The sequence below is a fragment of the Nuphar pumila genome, chromosome 2, assembly GCF_984573655.1.
Source record: "Nuphar pumila chromosome 2, dmNupPumi1.hap1.1, whole genome shotgun sequence".
Classification (NCBI taxonomy): domain Eukaryota; kingdom Viridiplantae; phylum Streptophyta; class Magnoliopsida; order Nymphaeales; family Nymphaeaceae; genus Nuphar; species Nuphar pumila.
In genome coordinates this window covers 122,630,004-122,652,170 of record NC_143250.1, presented here as the reverse complement: position 1 = coordinate 122,652,170, position 22,167 = coordinate 122,630,004, and the positions used below count along the sequence as shown (strand labels likewise).

The window sequence follows — 22,167 nt, the reverse complement described above, 5'->3', positions numbered from 1 at the left end:
TAAATGTACTCCTTTGAACTTTATTAAAGGGAAGAGTTTCATCTTAAAGCCATAGAAAATTCAAAATACCATTGTGGTCTTCTCTTTCTCTTACTATTAACTTTTTTTACTTTATATGGCGTGAAAGTGTTAACATTTTCACTCTTTGCACTTTTTATTGTACCAACCAGCAAGAGAGAGAGAGAGAGAGAGAGAGAGAGAGGTTGAAGGGTTGTCGCCACATGGAATGGTCAGTAGTGTCTGGTGTCTACTAAAGAATAGGATGTGAACAGAGCTGTCAGCAAACAAAGTTTTGCTATCACATCAAGAACAAGAACAAAAATGTGTGTGCGGGCGCGCGCTCACGAGAGAGAGAGAGAGAGCGGGTAACTATCTTGCCAAAATCTCTACATTATCCACTCCAAAGACAGTGGTTGGAGTTGGAGCTAGAAGCCTTTGAAGGAAAGACAGAGAAACAAAGCATTTTACGTTTTGTTATTGTTTTAGAAATTACAAAAATAACCTTTACACACATGATTGACTATGTTCCGCATGATTGACATTGACCAAGTTGGACATAGCATTGGCTATGTTAGCCTGTGTTAGTGTACACCGTGTCTAATTTTGAGCAGTACCATGCCCAGTGAGTCCATGCAAGGTTTAACATGTAGCTATGGCATAGATGCATAGTCAAAGTGTAAAACCCATAATTTTTAAGGATTATTAACTCATTTTTTTATCTCCAAATTAGAAATGTGTTTCTACCTTTTGAATTTCATTTATTTATTTATTACATATTCATTTGTTCATTCAAGTCAATCAGGGTATAATTTGCATTTATAGAACTATTTTAGGCTATAAATCACTATTTACATATATATGGACTCATTCATTCTTGTATAGAAGAATGCATGTGAATGTTATAAATTGTTTTGAACTTGTATGTCTTGTTTGCTTGAGAAATATATGTGTATGATGTACGGTAGGATGGTCAATGAGATTTTGACCAACCCTTACACAATTATATCTAAGGTGATATATCGATTTATGTAGTAAAAAATGCATATGACTTTTATTGTGTGTGCAAATCTCGAACTACGTAGGAGTTATGTATGTTGAAGTTTAGTTGCTTCGTATTATGAAATGTGCATGTTCACGTATGCATGCATAGAACTCATGTTTTGTTTACGCATGCTTCGAGGTTCAATTTACGAAGTGCAATGTTCTTTGTGGTGATGATATGATGCGTAGGATAATATGCTTATATATGATATGATTTAAATGCCACGTGAAATGAAATTATGAATGCATGCGATAAATGTTTAAGTTCAATAGTGAACTTTGGTTCATGAAGCCTTATTGGTTAAATGTGTGATTTTATAATTTTAATAACATATGAAGTGATGTATGATGTGATGCTTTGATTGTATACATGCTTATGCCCGTGTTGATGACTATCGACCTTGAGAGTCATCAATTGTATTGATGCATATATCACAATAGTTTTCACTGGATATGGTACCCGTTGAGGAACTGTCCCCAAAAAGATTCTTTGTGAGGGTGTGCATGACCAAATCAGGTAATCTGGCTAGAGCGGTAAGTCTCCGTGAGGAAGTGCATTGTCCAAGAGCGGGTAGCCCACGAAGACGGTATATTCTTGTGAAAAAAGTGCATTGTCCAAGACCAGGCAAACCATCCGTCTAGAGCGGTAACTCCTTGTGAGGTTGTACATTTTTCAGACCAGGTGATCGGGCGTGGATTTTGTGAATCTTTATTATGAATAAATGAAATGTTATGATGAATTGTGATGATCTTCTGAGTTGATTAAGATAGCCAGTTATGAATCTATAGATTTGGTTTTTCTATTATAGCATGGTTATATATTGAACTCGGATATGATAATCAGATCCTTAATGATTTTAAATCTTGATATGAGGTTATGATTGTGACGTTTATGTTAGCGTATAGGTGAATGACACATCACGCCTACAAATGATTAGTTCTGACTTATTAGGTGAATGATACATCACGCCTACATAGTTTCATTTCAAATGATTGCATTATGATTGTCTGACTAAATATATCACACCTATGTATCATGATTGATGTGTATCACGAATATCTAACTAAATTACTTATAAGGTATGTGCGCGTGTTTCACGTTGGAATAGTCAAATGTGATTTGACTTATTGTTTATAAGAATTATGAATGCATATGAAAATGATGCAATGATATAAATGTCTTATATATATATATATATTTTTATGCGATGACTTGTATGACTTGATTGCATATAGATTATGCTTTATTACATGAGTTAAGGTTGAATAGAATATTAAGTGATGAAATGCTTTTACATGCTTTATGTTCGAATGCTTGAAATGAATGACTCATAGGACGTTGTTCCCTTGTCTATCACTTGGCGATGGATGAATAATATATCTTTACCTTTAAATGCTTGATATGTTTTCTTTAAGTTTGAGTTTGGGTTGCTTTACCAATCTTTAGCGAGTCTGACCCAGTTTTATGGGAGACACGTAATGCAGGTAAAGTATGATGAGTAGTTGGAGCGAAGGGTTGGTCGAGCTGCATCCGCGAAGGTCCACTCTTACCTTGTGATCTTGGTATTCATAATCTTTTCGTTTTAAGTGTTTGATCATGTAGAGACTGAAGTATTGTTTTCATACTCTGATTTGAAATTAAATCAAAACTCTTCATATTTCAGTCTTATATTGTACGTAGTTTGAAATGTGTATATCTCGTACATTTTGATTTGTCAGGTAGGGGCCGATGCCCCTGCCATGCGTGACCTTGTTTGGCAGGGGCAGAGGCCCCTGCCCTTCGCTTCCTCGTCAGGCAGGGGCTGAAGCCCCTGCTATTTTATTGTTCTGTCGGAAGGAGCCGAGGGCCCCTACCGCCTTGCTGTTTTCGGCAGTGCCTGTCGCCTAAACCTACCCATGTCCTCATCGCACCATTAATTAGATTAGCTTAATTAAATGTTTCGCACTCTTGCAGATTTACGCAACAGGTCTCGCTCGTGCTCTGCGACTCAACCCTCATATTATCCTCACGCGTAGGCGTACGCAGTTGCACGACATCCCAAGGTAGGGTAAAGTTGCACAAGGGGCAATAAGATCTAATTAAGTTGAAATAATTAAAATGTCTATGCTAGTTGTACTTAGATTTATACTGCTTTTGCGTGACTTATTATTCTTGTCTCCATGTTTATGAGTCGATGTACGGTTTTACTCTTCGAGTAGTAATTTGTGTATTTGCTTACGTGTTGAAGGTGGTTTCGCACTTTTTGCAATACTTATGCCCTAAGTTGCTTACATGTATACTCGCCTGTACCTTTCTATGGGTGGATGTACAATTTCATTATTCGATTATTATTTTGCGTAGTGTTTATGAATTTGAGGTGTGGTTTCGTATTTCTTGAAATACATATGCCCTTGTTTGCTTGTATCCATTTTTGCCTGCACGTTTCCTTTGAGTGAGGTACGACCTTGTGTCTCGTGTATTACTTATGACCTTATGTGTTTGCCTGTCTAAGTGGTCAATGTATGGTGTTGGTACCTCATGTATTACTTATGTGCTTTTCCCTCGATGTGCGGCATCGCAAGTCGAGAGTTGTTTGTTGACATGTTATAACCTGCATATGCTCACACTCATGGTAAATATGTACTTACATAATTGTAGTCTTGTGCATATCCTGTTATCACCTGTTTTCAAAACACCAGAAGTTGCACTTGAGCACTATAGTTCTTTTAAAGAGGATTTCCTTCTGCAAACCCCGGGCTCTTCAAAATGCACAACTTTTGCAAAGTATGATTAAATCTTGCAGGATTGCGAAGTCACATTTGGCCCCTCCCAAGTCCACACACTTGGGAGAAATGTTTTATAACCTTGACTCAAGTTGCGGCTCATTTTGAATAACCCTGATCATGGGCATGAGCATATGAATGAGTGGGGTTCTGTTGAAGGACCCATTCCTTATGTATCAATCTAGTGTAACATGTCGATACTAAGATAAATTTTGGATGTAAGATTGATAGTGTTGTGTCTTGTGTGAATGACTTAATGTGGCATTATGGCTTTTAAGGATGAATCGTGCCAAATGAGCACTCCTATATTCTTTGAATTGTTTTGAAGTTGGGTGTTGGGTATTCCTTTTGAGAAGCCCACAGACCTCCCTGATTCAATATAGCGTACTTTTAGACATGCACAACATGTTAAGTACTTTGCTGATCGGACGAGAGATCCGAGATGACCTTGCATCATGAAATATGAAAAATGTTGTTGAAGTGAATTCAAACTTATCTTGCCAGGCTGTGTTGTATTAATTCTTTTGCAGATAATATCTGTTGGGGTTTCTTTTGTGGAACCATATCCCTTTCATCGTAGTCGTACTTATGACATGTACGACCGTACTTTTTGACAAGTACGTCTTTGTACGTTGCGATGATTGGATGAGTAGGTTGTGGCAACCTCGATGAGCGCAAATAACAAAATGTTGTGATCACCTAAATAAGTGATGTTTTCGCCTTCACCGGCAAGATACTCGAGTGGGTCGAAAGACCAGAGTATGTAGAATGAGTCTTCAGTTAACTACCCCTGATGTACTCATTCGAATCGCTGACTCCTGTCAGGAGAGAGGACAGGAAGGTACAAAACTTCGATGGACAGGCCATTAATGGCAGTTACGAGCAAAAGACTCGGCTTCCCCAGTCATCGGAGTTAGGGGAATGATACTACCATAATTATCCTAGGTGGTAGCTCTCCATGTTTGGGATGCATCCATTATTTATGCTGCTTTGGGGATTTCTCTCTTGGTCACCGACCGTCCCCTTAGGTGCGGACTCAGTCAGCTATCCGGGTTATCATAAAATACATAGCATAATAAACCCCCGGATCAGTCTAGGCTGTTTCTAGAGTCGTGCCTTGTGCGTACCCGCTTGGCCAGTTAATATCGAAACATAATTTAAATCTGATCACATAATATGTTCAATCATGCACGTGTGAAAGTTATAGTGTACAACAGGTTCAATACTTATGGAATTGTGTGTGTGGTTGATGAAGCATTGTATTTTGCTAGTTAACTTTCTTGTGTAGCGCTTTGCTTGTAATAGTTAGCCTACTTGTGCCAATAAAATGCTTGTAAAAATTTTAGCATTGTGCTCATGGTCGTTGCTCTGTGAATCTGTTGAAATTAAATTGCTATATAATTGCCTATCTACTTGACATATTAAATTATTCTGCTTAATTATGTTCAATATTGTCCTGTCTGTGCACCTACCAGTTTTTAGTGAAACTGACCCATTTTATGGGCAGGTTTTGGATAGGTAATACAGTCTGCGATGACACGATGGCGTGATGAGGTCAAGATAGAGCTTTTTCCCTGACGTTTCGCTCCTGAGGACATGTTGGTAAATTTGGTATAAAGTGTGTTTCAAAATTTCTCTTTTATTAAACCGTGAGTTAATAAAACTGTTTTAGTAAGCTTCTTCTTGGTTTCAACAAACGAATTCTCAATTATTGAAATTCTGTTTCTAAACCATTTGATTTCAATGGTTGTGCGGGATTTGACAAAAGGAAAGTTTACGCTGTAATGTGCTCAAGATCCATTGACTTGTGGTTTTAAAAAATATCATTTTCCGCTGAAGTATTATTTAAACTCTGATTATTGTATGATTTCAATGCTTTCTAAACTTTTCTAAAAAGTTACAAGTCTGGATTTTTGGGGCGTTACATACCGTGAATGTTATATATATTGTCATATGATGAACTCATTTATTCTTGTATAGAAGAATGCATGTGAATGTTATAAATTGTTTTGAACTTGTATGTCTTGTTTGCTTGAGAAATATATGTGTATGATGTACGGTAGGATGGTCAATGAGATTTTGACCAACCCTTACACAATTATATCTAAGGTGATATATCGATTTATGTAGTAAAAAATGCATATGACTTTTATTGTGTGTGCAAATCTCGAACTACGTAGGAGTTATGTATGTTGAAGTTTAGTTGCTTCGTATTATGAAATGTGCATGTTCACGTATGCATGCATAGAACTCATGTTTTGTTTACGCATGCTTCGAGGTTCAATTTACGAAGTGCAATGTTCTTTGTGGTGATGATATGATGCGTAGGATAATATGCTTATATATGATATGATTTAAATGCCACGTGAAATGAAATTATGAATGCATGCGATAAATGTTTAAGTTCAATAGTGAACTTTGGTTCATGAAGCCTTATTGGTTAAATGTGTGATTTTATAATTTTAATAACATATGAAGTGATGTATGATGTGATGCTTTGATTGTATACATGCTTATGCCCGTGTTGATGACTATCGACCTTGAGAGTCATCAATTGTATTGATGCATATATCACAATAGTTTTCACTGGATATGGTACCCGTTGAGGAACTGTCCCCAAAAAGATTCTTTGTGAGGGTGTGCATGACCAAATCAGGTAATCTGGCTAGAGCGGTAAGTCTCCGTGAGGAAGTGCATTGTCCAAGAGCGGGTAGCCCACGAAGACGGTATATTCTTGTGAAAAAAGTGCATTGTCCAAGACCAGGCAAACCATCCGTCTAGAGCGGTAACTCCTTGTGAGGTTGTACATTTTTCAGACCAGGTGATCGGGCGTGGATTTTGTGAATCTTTATTATGAATAAATGAAATGTTATGATGAATTGTGATGATCTTCTGAGTTGATTAAGATAGCCAGTTATGAATCTATAGATTTGGTTTTTCTATTATAGCATGGTTATATATTGAACTCGGATATGATAATCAGATCCTTAATGATTTTAAATCTTGATATGAGGTTATGATTGTGACGTTTATGTTAGCGTATAGGTGAATGACACATCACGCCTACAAATGATTAGTTCTGACTTATTAGCTATGTCACACGGACTTGGCTAGGGAGGCGCCGCACTCGAGTCGACATGCCCCGACACGGGTGCGGCTTCGGACTCGGCCCAGACTCGGTCAACGCCGAGTCGGACTCGGTCAAAGAGTCGAGGCCGAGTCCGTCCATATTTTGGACTCGATCAACTTTGACCGAGTCCAAAAATGTCCATTTTTAAGACGAAAAGCAAAAAAAAACATTTTTTATATAACTTTTTTTTTAAATATATATATATAACCAGACTGCAATGTAGTTGCACAGTCACAGACTGTGCAACTGCAACTGCACAGTCTGTGACTGTGCACAGTCTGTGACTTGCAGTCTATGCAACTCTGATCCATTTGATTGGGGATGTGTGATCTTTAAGGGGAAGCGTGATTCCTCCAGCGAAGGGTGTGCACTACCAATATCATGCTTGAGTGGGCCCTGCTTTCATGGGGCATACACTTATTAAACAGAAACATACTTTGACTGGTTCATGTAGTGCTTGTTTAATGTTTATCTGCCCCACCTCCCCCCAAAACACACCAACACACACATACACGTCTGGATGCTTCTGGTTTCTTTCTCTCCATCTATCTTAAGGGTGATTTGTTTTATATATTGTGCTTCTTTTGATACTATGCAAATTCTTCAAATGAGCGTAAATGCTTGAGCTGCCTACTAGAAAGTTGCTTATCAGTGTTCAGGACCAATACTTAGTAGTTGTATATGCATAATTTTATATTCTTAAAATACCTTTCAATTTATCAATTTAAAGGAATATAAATACAATACAACCAGGATTTAGCCAGAGCAAAGGTAACTGAAACATGAATGTGCCCTCTTCCTGTAAGATGTATATTTTCATATGCAAGTCATATTTTCTCTACTGAAAACTTGATATTTTTATATATTCATGTACTGATAAATGACAATGAAATTGCTAATAAATTTTTTCTGTTGCTATGTTATTGCTTCTCTCTCTCTCTCTCTCTCTCTCTCTCTATATATATATATATATATATATACATATATATATATATATACATATATATAGCTGAGTCCTCGTGTCCAAAATTTTTGAAATTGCGCCGCACCCGCACCCATGTGACATAGCTTATTCGGTGAATGATACATCACGCCTACATAGTTTCATTTCAAATGATTGCATCATGATTGTCTGAGTAAATATATCACACCTATGTATCATGATTGATGTGTATCATGAATATCTAACTAAATTACTTATAAGGTATGTGCATGTGTTTCACGTTGGAATTGTCAAATGTGATTTGACTTATTGTTTATAAGAATTATGAATGCATATGAAAATGATACAATGATATGAATGTCTTAAATGCATATATATATATATATATATATATATATATATATATATATTATGCGATGACTTGTATGACTTGATTGCATATAGATTATGCTTTATTACGTGAGTTAAGGTTGAATAGAATATTAAGTGATGAAATGCTTTTACATGCTTTATGTTCGAATGCTTGAAATGAATGACTCATAGGACGTTGTTCTCTTGTCTATCACTTGACGATGGATGAATAATATATCTTTACCTTTAAATGCTTGATATGTTTTCTTTAAGTTTGAGTTTGGGTTGCTTTACCAGACTTTAGCGAGTCTGACCCCGTTTTATGGGAGACAAGTAATGCAGGTAAAGTATGATGAGTAGTTGGAGCGAAGGGCTGGTTGAGCTGTTCCGCGAGGGTCCACTCTTTTCTTGCGATCTTGGTATTCATGATCTTTTCGTTTTAAGTGCTTGATCACGTAGAGACTGAAGTATTGTTTTCATACTCTAATTTGAAATGAAATTAAAACTCTTCATATTTCAGTCTTATATTGTACGTGGTTTGAAATGTGTATATCCCATACATTTTGATTTGATTGTTATTTTTAATGTAACCGTGCCCAAAGTCTTAACCGTTTTTAAAAATTGTTTTCGCATTATAAGATCTGAATTACTTATACTTATAAAAAAATGGTCTCAAAATTTCAATATTTGAACTATAATTAAGGTTAAAAATTTTGGGGCTTTACACGAAGCCCAAGCAATGCCGAAGTTTTTAGTACAACTTTTGTCTATTTAGATTATTTTGTAACAAGCACAGTGTTTAGGACTCAATTTCTTAAAAGTTTACCAAACTCATGACTCGATCATCAGAAACACAAGCATAATTATGACAAAGAAGGGATTGATCATCAAGAGTAGGTGAAAAGAATTCTTGTGGAACTTAGAAACTACGTTTGTCATCTTCTACACATTGTTTAGGTGATGTTGAATCTAATAACAAGGAATAGAATAAGCATTTAGAGGATGACCATTGATTAGACCGTGGAAAGGCAAAATTGCAAGACTGGGAAGTTCCATTGAGAAAGAGGACCATATTTGGATTCTTTTGCCAATGTCGTATAAGAGGTTATATGGCAAATTTCCAATTGCTCTATTCAATTCAGGGACGACAAAAAACATCCCAGAGACTTATGATTGTAGCCGATAAAAGTCAAAATCTTCAGCTCTTAATTTCAATTCCTTTGTCTAAATGTTAACATAAATAATATCCATAACAGTCTAAAATTCTTAAAATGTGATTTTGTGCCTGCTTCATATAAGGTTAAAGACATCTTTGACATTTGCTTATGATAATGGTTCATCAGATGAACTAACAAATAGCATGTTTCAGTCCACAGATGATGTGTAACTTGACAAGGAAACATTGGGAAGGGCTATTTTCCCAAATACGATAAAAGTAAACAGCACCATTCCATTCAAGGATTCCTTCCATGTCTCAACAAGTAATTGTGTTATTTGGAGGTTCATTACTTATAAAGGATATGACTAAACATCTAGAACATTTTCTGGTACTATATGCCCAGTCTTTCTTAAGAAAGTTAATTTAGGTAAATGAGAGAAACCATATATAAACGTAGCAATTAAGCAAGCCGACAAAAAGGCAAATGATGTGGAAAGTTGGAGATTAAATAAACTTGCAGAACAGGAAATAAGTTTTCTATGATACTTGGGAAAGAAAGAATCCTGAACTTTGCCTAGCTAAATGCTAGACTAAAGATGTAGCCGACAAATGTGATCTTATAATTCAGCATTAATGAAGTTTTCAGTTGAAGTGTGTACTTTCAACAGTAATGAATCTGCTTATCTAAGGAACAAAAAACAAAATGAAGAGCAGAAAGGCAGTTCACCAAAGAAGATTACAAAAAGAATCTTAGAGGGTCTCCCAAAGCCATCCTTCCAACTTAGAAGCCAACACCAAAAGGATGCCTGTGGAAGTTTTGGAGAGAGAAGGAATTGACAGTTGCAGTTGAGAAAAGGAAGGGCCCTCATTTAAGGAACAAGAAATAACAGATAACTGACTGCTTTTAAATTACACAGAATTAAGATAAAGCATGGTCATAAATGATGCTCGTGGCAATGGAATATCTCAGGAGATTTCCAAAATCTTTGTTTTTATGAGAAAAATCTAGAGAAATTCGGTTTTTAAAAATATTAGAAATAAACATGCAATAAGAAGTATTATGAAAATTAATGAATATATATTTAGTGGTATGAGTTGGTAACATTACCTTAGCATAAACACTCAAACACATGATATGATCCAATACTGAGGAAGAAGGGGAAGAGTGCCCCTCTATTGGTGGTTATATAATGCAAAGAATAAAAGCAAGGGACGCAAAATAGTCCCATATCACAGAGGGGAATGATCGCCTCTCCCACCTCTATTTAAGAGGGTTTTCCCCCCTTACCAAAAAATTCAAAATAGCTGCTGATGTGGAATCACGTGAGTGAACCAAGAGCTTTTGAATTTTTTTTCTGGAAATTGGGCTTTACATGTCTTTCCTTTTAATAAAACTTTATGTGGTATGTTTGGTGTTTTTGAGGTTGCAATAAATTCATGATAATATCACGATATATTCAAGGTGGAACATAAGAAATATCAAGATTTGATGAAAGTCTTCAAAATTCCCATTCGTTTTGCTTAATGGAAAAAAGAAGAGCATAAGAAAGGCATGGCAGTCTGGCACTCCAATATTGGTAGGCAAACCTGGTTTATTTTTCTCAACTCTATACAACCTAATGTGCAAAAAGTACAAGGGATGCTCCAGCATTTAGGTAAAATAATCTCAACAGACTGAAATTATGGGTGCCGGTGGTGGGTTGTGGCAGAGGAGATAATAACATTTAAAGAAAGATGCAACCAGAGTACCTCTTTCTGCAGGCGTTCCATGCTAGAAAACAGGCTTTTCTCTTTGATGTGCCTACTAGCAAGTTGTAGACGTTCCCTACTATCCTCTAGCAATACACCTTTATGTATCAGCATCAGCCTGGAGTCTTCAGGTGAAGTGCCCATGGGTTCAGTGATACCCTGCACAACAGGTAAATGTGGTTCCGTTGTGATGCTGCAGAAGCATCTCATTAAAATCAATAACTAACAGTACATTTGAATCTATGTAGTCAAAAGCACCGAATAGGTGCCTATTCGGCCTAGTTGTGGCCCTCTGCCTAGGCCCAAGCACCTAGGCAGTAGGGTCTCTTTCTTCTTCATTTTTTCCCTCTTCACACACACACACACACACACACACACACACACACACACACACACACACACACACACACACACACACGTAGAAAGTTTATGCATTCTTTTTTTTTTTTGAAGCTATATATATACACACACAGACAGTTTATGCATTCATTTTTTTTGTATATGTGCTTTATGATTTTGTGTATACTCATTTTAGATTATTTTTCTAGATCTGTGCACTTGATTTGTTGTATACAATGTATACATTTTCAGTTTTCTGTACATGTATATTGCATTTGTACGGTAATACTTTAGATGGATTCGAATGTTAAAAATGTAATCATGTTTTAATTGTTTAGCTTCATTCATGAATGATGTGTTGTTTTAGTTTCAGCTGTTTAGCTACATAACTGAGTTGAATATGTATTTCTATTGTTGTTAAGAATTTCTTGTAATTATTTTAATTTTATATTTTCCTTTTTTTGGTCCAGCTAGGGCGACTAGTCCCGCCTAAGCCTTTTAAGAGTATGATGCTTAAGCACTGACTAACGCTTTTGACTACAAAAGTTTGATGAGATCGGCGAACATGCAGATCAAAGTTGGATCCAGAATCAGGCTCACACCATCCTTCCTTCAAATGAGGGGTCTTAGATGATTGGGTCTGGGATTCCCAAAATGAAGGAATTTGTGTTTTTTGTTAAATTGTACATATATATATATATATACTTGGCTCCCTCTCTTTTTAGCCTCTCTCTTCACTACCCTCTTGTATATAAGGGGTGTTCTCCCCTTTGATTTATAAGCCTTTTAGCACACTTTCTTTGTTGAATAGATTATATTTTATTTCCTTTCATGGGTTTATGAGTGTGTTCTTTTAGAACACTTTGTGGTCTTTGTGGTTCACTTTGTAAGTGTTGTAAGTGGGTTCCTTGAGGGAACACTTTGGTTCGTGATTGAAGTCTTCTTGTTTCATTACATAGTATCAGAGTAAGGTAGCGCTTGACTTTTGAAGGTTGTTTGTTGCCTCATTTTTCGTGCCCAACGGAAGAAAGAAAGACTTTGGTGAATCAAGTGTTCGCAGAATTGTGCAAGTGTAGCTTGTTGGCTCGTGTGATCGTAGAGGTGTGCTCGTGCTTTTTCATCTCCTTGCTCCTCTCTATTTTTTTCTTCTCTCGTTTTCTTTTTTTTCTTTCTCCCTCTTAATCCCTTGTAAAAATGGATGATAATGATGTCACCATTAAACCCATAAAGCTCAATGGTTTCAATTATGTAACATGGGCTTCTATCATGAAGCACTTTATTTGGGAAAAGGGGTCGTGGGGATTAGTAGATGAATCTGATCTGGAACCCAAGCTAGTTCTCACTGAGGTAGAGGGTGAAAAAGAAGTTCCTATAACCGAAAATGATAAAACTAAAGTTATAACTATTTATGAGAAGAACCGAAAGGAGTGGACGATGGGACATGCCAAGATCATGTCTTGGCTTATTAGTAGTGTAGATGTGAAAAAATATTCAAGTCTTGCCAAATTTGAACATGCTAACAAGGTATCTCAAGAGAATGTATTCTTTTAAAGATATTGCACATATATGTAATATGCAAGATAAAGTTCGACTATAGTCCAAGAGGATAAAACTATTAGAGAATATTATAATGACCTATCCGAACTTTGGGAAGAATTGGCTCTTCTAGAGCTAAAATGCCATTGTCCTAAAGACATAAAACTTTGCCAAAGACAAGGATACGAAGCACGTTTATCAATTCATTAACGGCCAGAATTTGAATCTACCAAGTCTATTCTTCTCCATAGAAGAAAAATGTCCTTTATTAAAGACACTATAGAAGAGTTGAGTATAGAAGATAATAGATTGAAAAAGCATATAAGCAAAAGTGAAGATGACTCGGTCTTAGCCATTTCTAGACCAAGAATCCATGTTCGTGCATATAAGTCACATCATTATACAAGCCCGAAAAATGACTATGAAAGAAAAAAAAATCATTTGTTATTTTTATCATAAACCAAGATACACTAAGCCCCAATGTCCTAAACTAAAAGGAACATTTGAAAAGAAAGTTGCTTCAGTTGATTCTCCTCAAGAGCCAAAGGAAAAGGACTTTCCCACATTTCAAGAAAATCTATTAGAAGCATGTCTCTAGCTCAATTAGTTAAAGCTCTTCAACCTCTTCTTAGAGGGTCATCTTCCTTAGTTGGGGCCACGATATCATCTTATTTGGACCCAGGTAAGATTCCTTGGCTTATTGACGTTGGTGCATCTTTTCACATGACCTCATACAATGATATTTTATCTAAATGCTATAGCAACTCAAGTGTATCAAAAGCTTTTACGGTCGATGGTACGCCGCTTGAAATCAAAAGAATAGAAAGTTTTGAAAAAGATCTTTCAAACATAAAAAATAATCTCATTTCAAAAATTAGATACATTCCTGAATTAAATTTGAATCTTTTATCTGTATCTCAAATATTTGATTATGGTTGTAATATCCCCTTCTCTTCAAATGAATGTTTGGTGTAGGATCGCCTGTCGGGAAAGCTGATTGGGCAAGGCTATAGAAAAAGAGGCCTCTACTATATGGATTTTTTGAAGATACCGAAAGATGTTTTTTGTTGTAATGTCCAAAAAATGGATTTGAAATTGTGGCATAAAAGATTAGGACATCCCAGTGTATCTAATATCCAAATCTTTCCAAGTTTGTAAAAGTTTTGTAATATTAATGATCTCACTTGTGAAGACTATGTTCTTGAAAAAATGAAAAGATTGTTGTTTAAAGATAGAACTTTTATTTCCTCTAGATCATTTGAGTTGGTTCATTCGGATGTTTAGGGTCCAGGACCGATTATATCTAAAGGTGGATATGCATATTATGTTATTTTTGTAGATTACTTTACTAGATATACTTGGATTTACTTAAGCATAAATCAAAGTTTTTTTTTCAATTTCAAAGTTTCTATAAGATAGTCAAAAATAGATTTGAAAATGATATCTTTATATTTTGAATTGATTTAAAGAAGAATTTTTATCAAAATCATTTGAAAACTATCTCGACTCACATGGCATCACGCATCAAAAATCTTGTTCACACACACCACAACAAAATAGCCTAGTTTAGAGAAAACTCAGGCACATTTTTGAAACTTCAAGGACTTTACTTATTAGCTATGTGCCTAAGGTCTTTTGGGCAGAAGTTGTCTTGACTGTTACATAATGCTATTTTCTTTTCTACACTAGCTCATCAGTTGAAAAACTCTTTAAACTCTCCACTGATTATTCAAGATTAAGAACATTTGGTTGCAAATGCTTTATTTTTACTAATAAGAATGATAAGTTTTCTCTTAGAGATATTCATTGTGCCTTCTTTGGTTATATTGACAACCAAAAAGGCTATAGGTGTTATGACTCTAAAATGAAAATTTATAGATTTCTCGAAATGTTACATTATTGGAAAAAGATTTTTTTTTATAAGGATCAACCGAAAGAAGTACTAACCGAGTATTCTTTTTTGTTTGATCTTGTTTCCAAACAAGATATTAATAACTGTGATTGTGAGCATGATTTGGAGAATGTTATTGAATCTAGCGACTTTGACTCACTTGATGGATTGTCCCACAATGACCAAACTTATATACAAGATTCTAAAAGGGGAAATCAAAACCCTCCATGTGCACTTGAAAAGTTTTCTAACCTTAGTAAAGATGAACTGCAAATTAGGAAATCATCTAGAATATCAAAACCCCCATCCAAATTTGTATCTTATGATTATTTTTCTTCAAAATATCAAGCATGCATAGCCCTAATTCACTCATATGTAGAACCCTTATCTTATGCTTAGGCTAAAGAACACCCTAAATGGGTTGAAGCTACGAGAGTAGAACTTGAAGCTTTAGAAAATACTCAAACTTGGTCTATTCAAAATCTTTCACCAAGAAAGAAACCTATACGTTGTAAATGGGTATATAAAATAAAAACCAAGAGTGATATTACTCTTGAGCGATATAAAGTTAGGTTTGTTGCAAAGGGATATTTGCAAGAACATGACATTGATTATAAAGAAATATTTGCTTTGGTTGCTCACATAACCACGATTAGAACCCTTATTGCAGTAGTGTCAATTAAAAATTGGTCTATATATCAAATGGATGTCAAAAATGCATTTTTAAATGAAAAACTTATGGAAGAAGTATACATGGAGGCACCTCCTGGTATAAGTCTTTCTCAAGAAAAGATTTTTCGCCTTCAAAAGGCATTATATGGGTTGAAACAGGCACCCAAAGCTTGGTATAATAATTTCAGCAAAGTTTGATATTGATTTTAGATCTTGCTTGACTAACATTGTTTTATTTGTTAAGGATTCTGATGCAGGTACTGTCATTTTATTGCTCTATGTAGAGGATATGATAATCATAGGAGGCGACAAACAGGGAGTTCAATATATCAAAAATATTCTTAAAACTAGTTTTGAAATGACTGATTTGGGTCTTTTACGTTACTTTGTAGGAATAGAAGTTGTTTATTCTCTTAAAAATTATTTATTATCTCAGTCTAAGTTTGCTTCTGATATTATTTTCAGGTCCGAAATATCAGATGATAAGAAGGTTGACACTAATGAATAACAAATGTCAAGATAAGAATTGATGATAGAGAGCCTCTGGATTATCCAACTCCTTATAGACAACTTATTTGAGATCTTTCTTACTTAACTATTACTAGACCTAATATAGCACATGTTGTGCACACAACTAGTCAGTTTCAGCACACTCCCACATCGGTTCACATGGAAGTTGTTTTGTGTATTATTAGATATCTTAAAAATTCTTTTTTTAGAGGCATATTTATGTCTTCCTCTTCTGCATTAGATTTACTTGCATATACAAATGCAGACTGGGAAAGTGATCCAAACAATAGCCACTCAACCACATGTTTTTGTGTTTCTTTAGGTAAATCATTGATCTTGTTGAGGTGCAAAAAGCAAAAGAAGGTCTCTCTTTCCTCAATTGAAGTCGAGTACCAAGTCATGGCTACTACCACAATGAAGGTAGTGTGGTTGAGAAGACTGTTGGCTGATATGAGAACCAAGATTCTAGGAGCTTCAAAAATGTGTTGTGACAACAAGAGTGCTATCTACACTGCCACCAACAACACCTTTCACGAAACAACAAAGCACATTGAAATGAATTGTCATTATGTTCGAGAGGAATATCTTTAAAGAACAATCAATCTGCCTTATGTCACATGAGAGTTCCAATTGGCGGACTTTTTTACCAAACCTCGTAATATTTTGCAAAATATGTGCATAATTTTAAATTTAGTAACTATAGTTTGTATTAAATAATTATATTTTCGTTGTTTAGATTAATATAATATATAATATATGTATAATAGAGTTGACGCAAGTTTGGATCCTGATATGGATCTTGGACTTGTTGGCCGAGATCCATGATTCATCTGTGATAAGATAAATAAGTAATTATAATAATGATAAAAATAATAACTATAGTATTAATATAATATATATAGTAGTTTAGCTAAGGAGGGACGTCTATTTTTAGAAAGACTTCTATTTCGGAGTTGATGTCTCCTCTTTAGAGGAGTCTTATTCGTTTTATAAAAAGGGGCACGAGCCCATTCTCACAATCATGATATTGAGAGAGAGAGAGGGGGGGCTGAATCGAGAGAGAGAGAAAGAGAGAGAGAGAGAGCATTGAGTGGGAGATGAGAAGGTTGCAACTGTTAAAATGTAATCTATATATATCTACATATATATAGAGAGAGAGATACATATACATATATATTCTATATATATGTCTACGTGTATATAGAGAGAGAGAGATACATATACATATATATATATATATTGTTGTAATACCCTATAAGGGTAAAATAGTCTTTTTCTTCTTCATGCATATTCTTTTCTTGGAATATGCTCTTTTTCTTTTGTATTTTTCTTTTTTTTTATTCTTTTTGTTTTTTAGCCATTGAGGGGCCCACATTTATAGACATTGGGCCCCTCCAACGGTCCATAATATGACCGTTGGAGGGGCTCCAACATCTATATGTGGAGCCCCTCCAAGGGTCTTCAAGTGTATAAATAGGGGTCGTCCCCCTTTATAAATTCTAAGCTTTTTGTAAAAGCTCTCTCTAGCATTCAATAAAGATTCCCTTTTATTTCATGCCTTTGTGCATTTGTAATCTTTTATAAGTGTTCATCTTGTGCCTTTGTGCACACTTTTCAATTGTTCGTCTTTTGCTTTTGTGTACACATTTCACGTTAAGAACTTAGTGCTTTTGTGCACATAGTCTCTTTGAAGACATTTTCACATGGTATAAAGCTTGGTCGCTAGAAGAATAGCTCGTGTTGCGTCTTCACGGTGGTCACCTCGAAGAACGTGCTCATTCCCTATTCTTTCTCCTTTGCTGTGGAAAGCTCTTGCAAGTTATTTCAAGTGAGATGCACTACATCAAGTAAGCTCCAAAAAGACCCGTTGTGGTGAATTTTCAATTAAGAAGACTCTTTCTTTCTCATAAAAGCATATCCATGGGGGAAAAGGATTCACATTTTTCCCTAGGATTCAAACTCAATGAGTCCAAGTACCATGTTTGGGCCGGTAATATGGAAGCTCGTATCAAGGAAAAAGGTCTTTGAGGCTATGTCAAAGGTATGATTCCTGAACCAAACAAAAAATCACTATAGTTGAAAAAGGTAAAATTAAGGTTCTTGATGTAGAAGAAAGAGAAAAGGCTTTGAAAAATACAACAAAAAACATGAAGAATGGGAGATGAAGATTTACAAAATCCTTTCATGGATTTTTTCTACGGTGGAGACTAGGATTAATGCCAATATTTTGAAATTTAAAAAGGCATTTCAAGTTTGGGAATACCTTGAGAAAATGTATACCTCAAGAGATCTATCTCATAAATACTATCTTCAAAAAAGAGCATTAGCTCTTCAACAAGGGAAAATGTCTATTAGAGAATACTTTGCCGAATTATCATCCATTTGGGATAAACTTATACTCCTTGAACCCAAATGAAGTAGAGAAGTTATTGAGCTACGACATAAGCAATTAGAAGATGATCACTTCTTCAATTTTTTGAACGGGCTTAGATCCGAATTCGAGCAAACTAGATCTTCTCTTCTATCTTCTTTTACCTCTCCACCTCTAGAAGAGGTTCTTACTAAACTAAATTGGGAATGAACAAAATCAATCAAAAGCTTTTGAAATTGTGTATTCTGATGTATGGGGGCCAGTTCCTGTATGTTCTTCATCTGGAAGTCAATATTATGTTTTATTCATTGACAGTTATTCTCGTTTCACTTGGATATATTTCATGAAACACAAGTCTGAAGTTTTTAGGTTGTTTCAAGACTTCTGTGTCCTTGTTAAAAATCATTTCTCTTCTAATGTTATGCATTTCCAATGTGATGGTGGAAGTGAATATTCTTCAAATGACTTTCTTGACTTTCTTCGAAATAATGGGATAAGTAGGCGTGTGTCCTGTCCACACACCCCTCAACAGAATGAAGTTACAGAAAGAAAACATTGACATATCGTTGAATGTGCCATGAGTATGCTTCATGATAGTAACATTCCTATTAATCTTTGGACAAAAGCTTTTCATACTGCAGTTCATGTGATTAACTGTCTGCCCATGGAAATTTTAGAAGACAAGTCCTCATATTTTATCCTTCTTGGAAAGCATCCTGACTATAATAGCTTGAGCACTTTTGGTTGTGTTTGTTATGTTCATATTAACAAGTCTCTGAAGAATAAATTTCAGGATAAAGCAGTGAAGTGTAAATTTGTTGGATATGCGGATGATTATAAGGGATACATATGTTATGATCCCGTAACTAAGCGTATCAAGAACTCAAGAAATGTTATCTTTGATTAACAGAATTTTGAAAGCATGTTATTTGTTCAAGAGCAGAACTCATCTCGAAATGTTGAAGTTTATGATCCTTGGTTAAGTGCAGAACTGTTTGAGAGTAAAAAAGGATCTTGTCAACCATTTTGTGAAGAATTTAATTCAAATGAACGATATCTTGAACCTTCACATCTTCCTGAAAATGAAGTGCATAGAGATTTTCAAAACATTTCTGGTCAAGTTTATGTCAGAAGGACAAGAGAAAATGTCTCGGACAATCTTGTGCAGGATATATGAGTCAACCTTCTTTGAGATCGAAAATGATACGTCACCCTATTAAGAAATGGGTCTGCTATGATAATTTTCCATGGATTTTCAGTTATTCATGTCTCAAATAGAGAAGCATGATAAACCTGTCAACTTTCATCAAGCTATTAAATCACATAAATGGATAGAGGCTATGAATAAAGAAATGGAAGCTATAAATGAATGTCAAACCTGAGAAATTGTTACTAGGCCTAAAAAAAATGTTGTTGGGTGCAAATGGGTTTACAAGATTAAGTATAAACCTAATGGATGTATTAAAAGATATAAAGCAAGACTTGTGGCACGTGGTTTCACACAAAAATATGGGCAAGACTATGATGAAACTTTCAGTCATGTTGTTAAAATGGGAACAATACGGGTTATTATATCTCTGGCTGTTGATTATGGTTGGCAGTTAAGCCAGCTTGATGTTAAAAATGCCTTCTTACATGGAGATTTGATAGAGGAAGTTTTCATGAAACAACCTCCTAGATATGCTGAAGGAGAACCTAAAAATTATGTCTGTAAACTGAAAAGAGTTCTTTATGGATTGAAGCAAGTCTCTCGTTCTTGGTTTGAGAGTTTTTTTCTCAAAATTCAAAATTATGGTTTTCGCAGATGCTCGCTTGATCATTCTCTCTTCATTTTCAAGGATAAGGATGTCACTACTTTATTACTTATCTATGTTGATGATATTATTCTCACAGGAAGTTCTAACAGTCACACACAGATTGTGAAAGAATTATTGATGCAAATTTTCAAAATGAAAGATCTTGTTGATTTAAGGTATTTTATCGGGGTTGAAGTGGATAGAAAAGATGATGTTTTAACTCTTACTCAACATAAATATACTCTTGATCTTTTGAGCAAAACAGGTATGTCAAATTGTAAACCTCTAAGCACACCTTGTTTTCTGCATCAAAAATTGAGTTCCAATGATGGAGATTTATATGATGATCCGACCAAATATCGGAGTATCGTTGGAATGCTTCAATATCTTACTTTTATCAAGCCAGATATTGTGTACTCTGTTAATCAAGTTTCTCAATTCATGCATAAACCAAGAATTGGTCATGTTGAAGCCGTGAAAAGAATTTTAAGATTTTTGAAAGGAACTATTGGTGATGGTCTTTTTTATCAAAGAAATTGGATTGACAATAAAGGACATGAGATTATCACTTATATCGATACAAATTGGGTTGGGGATTCGGATGAAAGGCAGTATCTTTCTGGGTATTGTATATTCATTGAAAAAAAAAATGGTGCCGCAAAGAGCTATTGCTAGGTCCAGTACTGAAGCTGAATATAGATCTGTGGCAGCTAGGACAGCTGAAGCTACGTGGATAAGACATCTTCTTGCAGATCTTGGAGAAAGAATCTCACAATCATTTCTGTTATATGATAATCAAAGTGCTATTAACATTGCTTATAATCCTACACAGCATGGTCGCACAAAGCATATTGAGATAGATCAACATTTCATCAGACAGAAGGTTGAAGACAAAAAAATTGAGCCTCGTCACGTTCATACAGAAAGCCAAGTTGCAGATTTGTTCACCAAAGGCCTAACAAAGCATCAATTTTGGTTTTTGAAGAACAAGTTGTTCATGGTTCATGACCATGCACAACTTAAGGGAGGGTGATAAAATGTGTATTTGACGTCATCGAATTTGGATCTGATCCAGATCCGTGCATCCATTCATATTAAGAATGAGTTTATTTATGTAATGGCAATCATGTAATTTATTTGTATTTTAAACCTATTATCATATTTGTTTCATATATGAGATTAGGGCTAGGCATCCTTTTGGGTAGCTGCCGATTTTTACTATGCATCTCCTTCTCTCTTCCCAGCTGAAATGTATTTTTGGTGTTCTATATAAATTTGATATTGCTTTTTTTACAGGTGGGTCTACAAAGTCAAAACTAAAAGTGATGGGACTCTTGAAAGATATAAAACACATCTAGTTGCCAACAGATATAGTCAAGAATATGGAATACATTACGATGAAACTTTTGCCCCCGTTGCACGAATGGTCACTCTTAAGTGTCTAATTACAATTATCTCTATTAAAAAATAGTGCATATATCAAATGGATGTTAACAATGTATTTTTAAATGGAGAACTAAATGAAGAAGTTTATATGGATCCTCTTCCAAGTATAGCTATTCCTAAAGGTAAAGTTCTTCGTCTACAAAAAACTTTCTATGGCTTGAAACAGGTTCTCAAGACTTGTTATGATCGGTTTAACAATTTAATGGTAGAAAATGGTTTTATTTCATGTTATACTAACGCTACCCTGTTTGTCAAAAAAACTGATGCAGGAATTGTGATTTTATTATTATATGTTGATGATATATTAATCACAGGTGATGATGCCAAAGGGATCAAGAGTATCAAGTCTACATTAAGAGAAAAATTTGAAATATCGGACTTAGGTTTTATGGCATATTTTTTAGGCATTGAAGTTGCTTATTCTCACAGAGGTTATTTTTTGTCTCAAACTAAACTTTCTTGTGAGATTA

General features: G+C 35.2%; 1 protein-coding gene across 4 annotated transcripts in view; it reads right to left on the bottom strand.

The window, feature by feature from the left end:
- Nucleotides 1-22,167, bottom strand: part of LOC149846974 (uncharacterized) — a 56,402-nt gene that overhangs the window by 15,482 nt on the left and 18,753 nt on the right. For all 4 annotated transcript variants that reach the window (XM_089996711.1, XM_089996713.1, XM_089996710.1 and 1 more), the window contains one exon: nt 11,137-11,295. In XM_089996711.1, the coding sequence (XP_089852837.1) occupies nt 11,137-11,295 (159 nt within the window). The remainder of the gene's footprint in view (nt 1-11,136; nt 11,296-22,167) is intronic.